The sequence below is a fragment of the Physcomitrium patens genome, chromosome 7 (assembly GCF_059467195.1).
Source record: "Physcomitrium patens ecotype Gransden chromosome 7, ASM5946719v1, whole genome shotgun sequence".
Taxonomy (NCBI): Eukaryota; Viridiplantae; Streptophyta; class Bryopsida; order Funariales; family Funariaceae; genus Physcomitrium; species Physcomitrium patens.
This window is the reverse complement of record NC_143416.1, coordinates 10,276,076-10,286,078: the sequence shown is the minus strand read 5'-3', so window position 1 is coordinate 10,286,078 and position 10,003 is coordinate 10,276,076. Positions and strand designations below refer to the sequence as shown.

General features: G+C 37.8%; 1 protein-coding gene across 3 annotated transcripts; it reads left to right on the top strand.

Moving 5' to 3' along the window:
• Positions 1 to 1,101: 1,101 nt before the first annotated feature.
• LOC112285196 (putative cysteine-rich receptor-like protein kinase 33) lies at positions 1,102 to 7,385 on the top strand. Of its 3 annotated transcripts, none has more exons than XM_090251950.1 (13): positions 1,120 to 1,398; positions 1,505 to 2,447; positions 3,124 to 3,256; positions 3,514 to 3,585; positions 3,815 to 3,889; positions 4,124 to 4,195; positions 4,355 to 4,486; positions 4,665 to 5,155; positions 5,303 to 5,404; positions 5,535 to 5,662; positions 5,784 to 6,229; positions 6,357 to 6,507; positions 6,613 to 7,385. In XM_090251950.1, exons 2-13 carry the CDS (start codon positions 2,276 to 2,278, stop codon positions 6,889 to 6,891), a joined length of 2,253 nt encoding a protein of 750 aa, XP_090108076.1. In that variant the 5' UTR covers positions 1,120 to 1,398; positions 1,505 to 2,275; the 3' UTR covers positions 6,892 to 7,385. The 3 variants fall into 3 exon arrangements, with proteins under 3 accessions (XP_024381599.1, XP_090108076.1, XP_024381598.1); XM_024525830.3 differs by lacking the exon at positions 1,120 to 1,398 and adding an exon at positions 2,576 to 2,735 and having other exon boundaries at positions 2,310 to 2,447; XM_024525831.3 differs by lacking the exon at positions 6,357 to 6,507 and having other exon boundaries at positions 1,102 to 2,447.
• Positions 7,386 to 10,003: the final 2,618 nt, after the last annotated feature.

The window sequence follows — 10,003 nt, the reverse complement described above, 5'->3', positions numbered from 1 at the left end:
TTTTACTTTACACATACTTATAGTTGATTAATAGGTTAGAAACTTGGTTAACAAGTTAGCCACATATCACACGTATTGGTAGCTTATGGAATAAGCTAACTATGTGATGTATACATATAAAACTTGCATTACAAGTTAAAACATATATCTTGCAAAGTCTACACATATTAGAAGTCTTATAGAACATTGTCATACAACTTTTAGTTAGATAGTATGTATAGAGGCAATAATGAAGCCTTCTTCACTCTTGTCAAAGCCTTTCTTGTTCTTATCTTTGGCAATAGTCATTTTAGTTTAATATTATACTAGCTTTGAGTGAATCTCTAGTCTTTTCAAGTGACATAAGGATGTATTGATCATTTAGTTCTTTGAGATTCATGCCCTCAACAATATGTACATATATTTTTTAAATTGTTGTGGTTCTTCAAAAATTTATGTTATATTAATTCCTTGATGAGTGATTATAAAACATAAACTTTAATATAAATATTTTATCTTTTAATCTTAATTAGTATTCCAATTATTATTTTTATTTTGAATTTGGTTATTTTTTATTATATTTTGTTTTAATTTAAGTTTATATATATATATATATATATATATATATATATTATGAAACAACTTAGGTATAAGACAAAGAGGTAATAAAGCCTTCCAATTAGCCAAATATGAGAACAATAAAACACAAATAAATAAGAGAATGGATGGTAGTGCTAAATTTTTTTGTGCTAAATTGCATGAGTTTCTACTTTTTTTAAATAAGTCTTAATAATAAGTTTATTTTTTAATAGTATTATTTTTTACACTCAAATTGTATTGATACTCACATTCGTCAATTCTTTCTTTCTTTGTGAAATGTTTGTGTGAAGGAAATTGTATAATCATCATGATCTACAAGTAAAAATAACAAATTGAAAGCAACAAACAAACCTAAAAGTCTCATCTTCTTGAATATCTTCAATAAACACACATTTATGAGTAAATAGTCAACCCTTCTAAGCCCTAAAAGATCGGGTGAGATGGAGGCCCCCACATTCATTCACCACAAGCCTCCAAAACCCGTAACCCTAATTCTGGATTCTCGATTGTGGTTTTAGGGTTTGGAGTTTGGTGTTTCGGGACCCGAGCGATGGTGCGGTGGGGGGTGGCGATCGGGCCCAGGCAGGTGACGGCGAGCGCTTGCTCCGCAGCTACGTCGAGTGCCCGAAGGCAGCCAAAAATTAGCCCTGTCGGGGTTCTAAGTCCCTTGCAGCTTTATTGCTCCTGTCCTGGCTGCTCTTATTCTCTTTCGTCGCAGTCGTGTTGGTTGTCGACTTTCTTCATCTTGCCCTCAATTAAAACTAAAATGGAACCCTTGCTGTCAGTGATGGCAGGTTTCGTGGAAAAGGCCTAGCGAAGGTAAATGTGATGAGGTCTTTACAGAATTTGCTGGGGATGGTGGGGTTAGTGATCGGATTTAGTATGCTTTGCTTTTCGGAACTGCAGGTTGACGGGTAGGATGCAGGATATTTGGCGGGATACGAGATAAGGAATGATCGCGGGGCATAGGACAATCTATACCAGGAGAAATTGGAGAAAACGTGATTCATGAGAAATTATGAGTCGGATGGAGTGGTTGTCCACGGTGACCTTGCAGTTTTAACTCGAGAAAAAGTTGAAGATGGAAGCTGCATGGACATTAATTGTTGTCAACATAGCGCGATTGTTGTTTTTAAATGGCAACTTTTCCATAAATATGAAGTGGAATGTGCCTTTGGACTTCGAGGCCATTTTTCACAAGTGCTCTTGATAGAGGAACTGAAGAATTAAAGCCATGGGCAAGGTGTATTTTTAGAGCGCAATATGATTTCAGTGAATTGCCATCCTCTCTACTTTTTGCCCCAAAGCGCTTACGTGCTCCGCTTATTTTTCAAGTCCTTTTTATTTATTTACCCCCTCTCCTCATACTTTCCAGCTGGACTGGGGGGGGGGGGTGTGTGAATTTGCCAATCGAAGAATTTGGTGTTTTTTTGATGAAAAGTGGAAGGCCAAAGGGGACTTGAGGAGAATGTCGAACTTTGTGAGACATTCCGATGATCATGCGGTGGGTTGCAGCGTCCGTGGGTGAGGAACATTGGAATCGCTGTTTTTGCATCTGTGAATCTACGAGGCACTTTGGAGTCGGGGATGTTGTGTTGCTCGAATGAGATCATGAACAAGTTGCAAGAATCTGAGTTTTTGTGGAGGTTTCACAATCTTGCCGGAGGACTGGAAGGATGAGACAGATTCGGTAGCAATGGCAGACGATGGGAGATTTAGCTCAGTCTCTGTGGAGCGGAAGCCGGCGAGTGCTATGGCATGGGATCCCAAGCCCAGTGAGAGCCATTTTCAAATCTTCCTGGCTTTGTTCGTCTTCTTCATTTTGGGACCGCTGCCGTCTGCCTCCGCTGCTACTGCTTTGTCCGATGGTATGTGCCGGGTTCTTTCTCGAAATTCTCTTAGATAATGAATCGCATGAAAGTATTACACACAGATTGCTTGTGGATTCTTGTCACAAGAACGAAATTCTTGAGACTTAGAGGTTCTTTGCGTTTAGGTACGATTTTTTTCGACACCGATTCGCTTGGATTAGAACTGCGATGCAGTATTTGCCCTGCGACCTTCGATTTGGGAGACACTACAAATGAAAAGCTAAATGCAAATCATTGGGTGTTGCTTGACCGAGGGATGGCAAGTGCAATTTTTTTGTAAACGTGGTAATGTTCTCTTGCAGTAGACGTATTCTTGTGAAATTGTTGCAGTTCGTTGAGCAGAAACTTGTGGTTCTTTAGATTCTAGGGAAGTTGCTGCAATGCTGAGGGAGTGTATATGCAATTCTCTCGCTTCTAAGTTTCTCTGATAATTTCTTGTCTGCTTCTCGAAGCGTGTAAATGTGCACAATTCTGTTGTGAGTAACTTCAATGAATGTGGAGATCAACTGGGGATCACGAAGAGAGAGTTGGTGTTGGTTTGCAGTGGAGTCATGAAGCCTTAATGAGGATTCTTACTGGCTCGTCCTTTTGAGCCTTATTGTAGCAGCCGTGTCTACGTACCAGGTTCTTAATTCATTTTCGTACTTACTGTAGTTGATTATATGTATTGCAGTGACTGCTTTGCATGAGCTTCGGGAAGCTTGGAATGCGACTCTGGGATTAGCTCAGAACTGGACTTGGGGGTCTGACCCATGTTGGAATCACTGGGAGGGCGTCTCCTGTTTCGAAGAGACTGTTGTTTCATTGTAAGCTTGCTGGCATGCTTGCAGATCGAGTGAAGGAGCTCTTGTATTTTTCTGCTTAATGTTTGCGATAAGTGATTGCTACTTGCCTAGAAATCGGGAAGAGGTTATCTGTTGTCATCCTTTTTTTCTCGATCCAGGTTAAGTGTTGCTTGTGCTCAATTAAAAGGATCTATGATATTTGGATGCCTTTAAATCTTGTATGCTGAAGTTGCAGCCAATACATGCTCGTGCTGATATGGGGCTTTTGTATGTTTAAGGAGGTTGGATGTACGTGGACTCGTAGGAGCCTTTTCTCCATCGATTGGCAAACTTAAGAACTTACAGTATTTGTAAGTATTCTTCCATTTTCTGTTGGTGCTTGAACTCTTCAATGGTCCAAATTCCTCCTTCAGGCCATGTTCTATCTATGTTCTATAATAGTTGGAGAGAATACTTAAAGTGGTGCTTGAGGATTACACTGCCAAAGCGATTTGAATGACAGTCGACTCATGCATCGTTTGTCTAAATTTCATCACCATGATTTCATCTGTTTCTGACATGTATGACTCACCTTTGTAGAAATTTAGCAAACAATCCTGGTCTCACTGGACCAATTTCTGAGGAGATTGGACAACTCAGTCGATTATATGCTCTGTGAGTACACGCATCATCCTGGTTATAGTTTAGGGTTCAATTGGACGTTCAATGTCTTAGTGTGGAAGTATCTGTTCATGCTGTCTAGAGGAATACCTTTTGGGAATTGAGCTTGGGCGTATCTTTTGATTCCTTGAGTTTTCTTGTAACTTATAGGTTGATAGCTGGTTTATTGATGCTTTTCATGTGTTGCTCCAAAACTTTTTAACACCAGAAGTTCTATTTGTTGCGCAGCGACCTGAGTCATAACAATTTTGGAGGGCCTTTTCCAGAATTTCTGCTGAAACTTCCAGTGATCAAAAGATTGTAAGTAGTTTTTTCCCGCTTCTACCAATCCCTCTGTCAAGGTAACGATATGTGTTGATAGTATACTCTAAATGAATTGCTGCTCAAGCTCTTGACGTTGACGCTCAAGCGGTTGTTCTGTTTCAAGATTCTAACGTGCATTGCCTCATGGCCTTTCAGGAATCTTAGTTTCAACCAGTTGACCGGAGTTCTTGACGGCGGCGTGCGAACGTTTGGGCATGTTAACATCTTTCTGATCAAGAATAACATCTCTGCAGTGGTCAATTTACCAAGCCCCTTTATTAATCCAGAGTAGGTCCTTCACTGACCTAATCATCTGTATTTAATTTAGCATCAACACTGCTATTCTTCCAACATGTTTTAGCTTCTTTCGCGGTCAATTCTGCATGGTGATGGAGTAATTTATTTTTATTTATTTATTTATTTTTTTTTACAGTGGTATGATTCTGGTGGACTGCTCTTTTTTCAGGCTTAGGGGCAATCCCGTTTGTGAAGATCAATCCTCTCATTTTCCTGACATATGTAGTTACTCCGGTATCATCCCCAAAGAGATATTATGGCAACAGAAAATGTCGTGTTCCACCGTGTGCGACCAAAACTCCGTTGTCCATCCCGGCACTTGCGCTTGCTACTATCCCTACATTTGTAACATGTATTTTGGGTGGTCTCCATCATATGGGTTTGATGAGACAAGAATTGATAATTTGAGAAGAGCTCTGGCTTCTGGATTGAAGATATCGTTCGAAAATTTATGGATTGAGAATGCTACTTACTGGAACATTAGTGAGCGGCAGCTGCTGGCGAAGGTCATCTTCTATCCTGCATCACCATCACGACTGTGGGATAGGTCCCAGGTTAATGATATTAAGTCTAAACTAATTGGAAAAACCATTAGGCTCGAAGGATATGATCCATATGGGCTTATTGCATCTACCCTTCAAACAGCTCCATCAAACACAGGTAACAAAGGACACCATTCAGTTTGGTTTTCCAATTACAGCTTATTTGACTTTCAACATTTGTGCATATTGGTTTTTCTTAGTCAGGGGATTTTGCAGCAGCTACAAAATATAAATTCCGAACGTCAAATTGCGTCCGTTATTGCAGGGACCTTCGGAGGAGTCGTTGCTATTGTGGCACTATCAGGCGTTGTGTTATGCATTAACCTTAGAAGAAGGCCAAGACCTCCTAGAATAGATAATGCCTTAGGTAATGCACACATTTCGATGCCCTGTGGGCCTACATATGGTTTGCACCTTAATTGCAGTTATTTCGTATTGTCACTTTCTTTGACACCAGTTTGATTGGTATATACGTGATGATATTTTGTTGTTACTAGGGATATTTGACCTCGATCTCGAACATTATCCAAGCTGCCTGTTCTTGTACGATGAGCTGAGAGTTTCAACGAGGAATTTCAATAGAGGGAATAAAATTGGGGAAGGAACTTTTGGTGCAGTTTATAAGGTATGTTTATCATAATATTCCTTCAATTTTTCTTCGTCTTTAAGAAACTTTAAGAGTCTCGCAGAATGTTTTATCGATGCTTGGTAGTGTTCCCCCTTGACAGACTGATCTTTATTGACAGGGCACTATGGTAGACGGTAGTGAAGTAGCAGTAAAGGAGCTGCCACCAAATATCAAGCAGGGAAATCAAGAGTTTCTCAATGAAGTTCAACTAATTTCTGGCTTGCAACATAAAAATCTCGTAAAACTCCGTGGCTGTGCGATCAGTGGAAAAAACAGGCTTCTTGCCTTTGAATATGTAGAAAATAGATCTCTCCATCAAGCTTTATTTGATCCAGTGAAGGCGTTATTGTTGGAGTGGCCAATCAGATACAATATTGCTCTTGGGATGGCGAAGGGGCTCGCATGCCTCCATTCCCAAAGTCCAGAGCGCCTTGCTCATGGAGACATAAAAGCCAATAACATTTTGCTTGACAGACACCTGGAGCCCAAGATCGCAGACTTCGGTTTAGCGAGAATGTGCCAAAATAATGAACGGAGAGTGGTGGTACACATTGAGGGGAAGAGGTTAGCTATTGTTCTATATTTTGACTGCATTAGATGAGTTCTATGAGAAAGTCGTTATTACATACACTGATGTCTTCAAGCAAGGATTGCTGAGATGAAATTGTTGGCTTTCTTTTGGGAAATGAAGGGGTTACATAGCTCCAGAATACGCACTGCATGGTCAGCTGACACCGATGACCGACGTCTTCAGCTTTGGAATCGTAGCACTTGAGCTTGTATCTGGCCGGCAAAGGATGAATCCAGAGCTCCCTGCGGAGGAGCAGTACCTCCTTTCATATGTAAATCTAATTCGATTCTATTGAATTTTTGTTCCGACTTTGTGTTAGCATGACTTGGATCTTGACATGAAATCTAGAATTGACTTCATGTATTCTGTTGTGCAGGTCTGGAATTTGCATGAACAGAGACGTCTCATGGATCTGGTGGACCCCAAAATTAGAAACGAATGTGACGAGGAGCAAGCTCTGGTCCTAATCAAAGTGGCGCTTCTCTGCTCACAAGGGGAAGCTTCTTCTCGACCCGAGATGGCGCAAGTGGTCTCGTTGTTGTCTGGCGATGCAGGTGTTCCGGATGTTCTACACAGGCCTGTGTTTCTAGGACTTGGTGTGATTGACCCCAACAAGTTAAGACCTCGTCCAAGTTCCTTAACTACATGGAGGTGATCAAACTTGTGCACGTCATGCCTGAGACACTCGCTCGTGACTGCTGATCTATCCTGCAAGCCTTAATGTCTGTCATCCAATCTGTCATGACTCACTTGTCCATCGGCTCCGCTTCCCCACCAGTTTATGGAGTACCCACATGGCTGAGTCTCACGTCTTAATGCAGTTGATTTCAAATGAAAGGACTTGCCTTGGATACCCAAAGATGGGTCGCTGATCTGGTTACACTGTTGCTGAAATGTTGGAAACTTGAGAATCTCACAGGAAGTGGGCGCTTCAAAGTGTAAATCCTCCATGGCTTGAAGATATTCACTGTGATTGAAGCGATGAGGACCAGAATCAATTTTTAGAAGCTCCGTAGAATTCATGGGATCAGTCACATACTAGCGCTTGTATGCAGAACAGTTTTTGAGAGTATTGTTGTGGACGGTCTTCCTAGGAATTTTTGTAGGTACTTTAAATCAATTCACAATATACCCGTTTTAATTAAGTTACATCCTATGTTTTATAATGTCTTGCAATGATTTTGGGCCATTTTTTATCCTGCTTTTTAAGAAAATTATAATTTCAGACTATTAAAAAAATTAAATGCAAACCTACAGTTTAAAACACTAACAACAATATTATTGTGAACAAATGACTTGTTGTAACTTTTAATGACTTTTAATTGTTGCAATTGTTCATTATGAAGCAGACAAAGACATGGCACTTTGCTGGTTGTTTACACATTCACTAGGCAACAAAATGGTTTTAGATTTATTTATTATTATTATTACTATTAGTTTCCCTTTTTTGGTAACACGGAGTAAAACAAAAAAATAAAAGCATAATACTTTTCATTTTCATCCAAAACCATATCAATTAAACAATATATATGTCTTTTCTATATATATATATATATATATACAAATGATTTTTTGGTCCTACCCAAGCCTTTTTAATGTAGGATATTGTCTTATTTGTTCTATATTAAGCAATATAGGATGCAAATTTCTACTAATAAAGAATATGATAGATACTATTAGAAATTGATGCATTTAAGCTTGGTAAGTTAATATAGAACAAAGTAAAGTTTATTTCATCTCTTTGTATGCTTGGTTTTTGAAGCAAATTAATATAAGTCAAGCAGGACAATGTCCTACATTATGTGTAAGTTGATAATTTATTATTTACATGCAACAATAATTAGTTATTATTATCAAATATTACTTTATTATTTTATAAATTTTTATTTATTAAAAAAAGTTAAGTTATCTTAGAATATTATTTATACCTAATAATTAAGATATGATTTCTAAACATTGAAATTACTTGTTTGAAAGAACTCATTGCATCTTTTCTTATATTAAAACATATTTAATTTTTTAATAGCTTGAAACATGTAGCATGACTCAAGTAGATCATGTGTTTATGTTTAGTTTATAATTTTAAAAATTAACAATTAATGTTGATGAGGTTGATATTGCATACATCGACTAATTTTATTATAGATAACCATATGATATGAAATAGTTATAATATTTTTAAATTTTATATTTTACAAGCCAAATAATTATTTTTTTAATAAAATATAATAATTTAATTTATAATATTTATTATTCTTATATAGCAACTAGTATAACCATTAAAAAGGCAAGATTTAAAATAAATATTATAAAAAATAGTACAATAAAATTTTAAGATTATTATAAGATAATAAATACTTTGAATTTACAAAACAAGAAGTAGTTATATTACATAGAATTTAAGATACTACTTACCATTTTTTAAAGAAACTTTATAACTTCAAACTAAAGAGCTTAATTGTAAAATAAGTGAATACAACTTCAAAACATGTTTGCATAGCTAGTTGTTAGGGACATAGTCCTTAGACCTTTCTAGAAACAAGTTTCTAGAACCTTCTAGAAAGAAGTCTCTAGAAACTTCCAGAAGATTCTTTGAATATTCTCTTAGAATATTCTTTAAAGATTCTCTAAAGATTCTTTGAAGATTCCCTAAAGATTCCTTTAGAAGGCTCTAGAAGATTCTTAGAATATTCTAGTAGATTCTAGGAAGTTACTTGAGAAGCTTCCTAGCTCTTGGGTAATTGCTCGAGAAGCTTCATAGTTCTTGGGAAGCTTCTTGATGCGCTTCTTTAGAACCATAGGCCAGTAGTATATATAGGAGTTGAGGCTGAAGAGTTCTTCAGTCTCGACAACACATCTCTTGGAGCTCTAGCTCACCTCTCTAGTGTTATTCTTATATTCATCTGATTAATCTAGTTCTTGCTAGTTCTTCTTGAACTTCTTGTTAGATCTCGAGCCTATATTTCTGTGTCCGTGACAGTTTGTCGAGACTACACTAACTTGAGATATCAGAGCTAGTTCTTTCTTAGTAGAGTGTAGATTACCCCTCTACTTGAAGGTATACTAGCATTTTTTAGAGGTTGCGGATTATCCTCCTCTAAACTGATATTTTCTCAATCACAATATCAGAGCTTAGTTCTTTGAGGCATAGAGTGGACTACCCCTTTCTTTGGAGATACTTCAGCGTTCTAAGGGTTGTGGATTACCCTCTCTTGGACTGATATTAATTCCTTCTTTTTGTTTAGCATAGCTAGTAGAAAAGACTGTTAACATCGATTTCAGAGGTTTGCCTTCTTGATAGAGTGCAGATTACCCCTCTTCTCGAAAGCATTGAGGCATTTTTAGAGGTTGCGGATTACCCTCCTCTAAAATTGAAATCGTTTAGTGTTTTTTTTTCTTTTCTCCGAGTAGGTTTTAGTGACAGGTAGTGCTACAATTTTCTCCAAGAGACTTAGCAATTTCTTCTTCTCTCAAAATTTTAATCCATCTATTCTCTAAATATGGAAGTAGACCAAGTCATAGACAGTGCATCTCCACAAGTAGACAATAGAGTGGCAACTCTTACAGATCTTCAAGCTCTTATGAATAATGTACGAAAGGAGATTGCATTTCTTCGCAATCCAAGTAAAGAACCTCAAATTAATCTAGTGACCGAAGAAGCTAGACGCGAAATTCATAGCCTACAACAAGAGATTATTCGACTGAGAGAAGCAAGACATGTGTCACATACGACCCCTATAGATACTTCAAGGATTAGTACGAAAGAA

Bases quoted from the DNA above. Each gene is read 5' to 3' on its own strand.
- LOC112285196 (XM_090251950.1), top strand. From the start codon at position 2,276: ATGGCAGACGATGGGAGATTTAGCTCAGTCTCTGTGGAGCGGAAGCCG. The intron at 3,586-3,814 runs GTAAGTATTCTT...TCACCTTTGTAG, and splicing joins CTTAAGAACTTACAGTATTT to AAATTTAGCAAACAATCCTG. The intron at 4,196-4,354 runs GTAAGTAGTTTT...ATGGCCTTTCAG, and splicing joins CTTCCAGTGATCAAAAGATT to GAATCTTAGTTTCAACCAGT.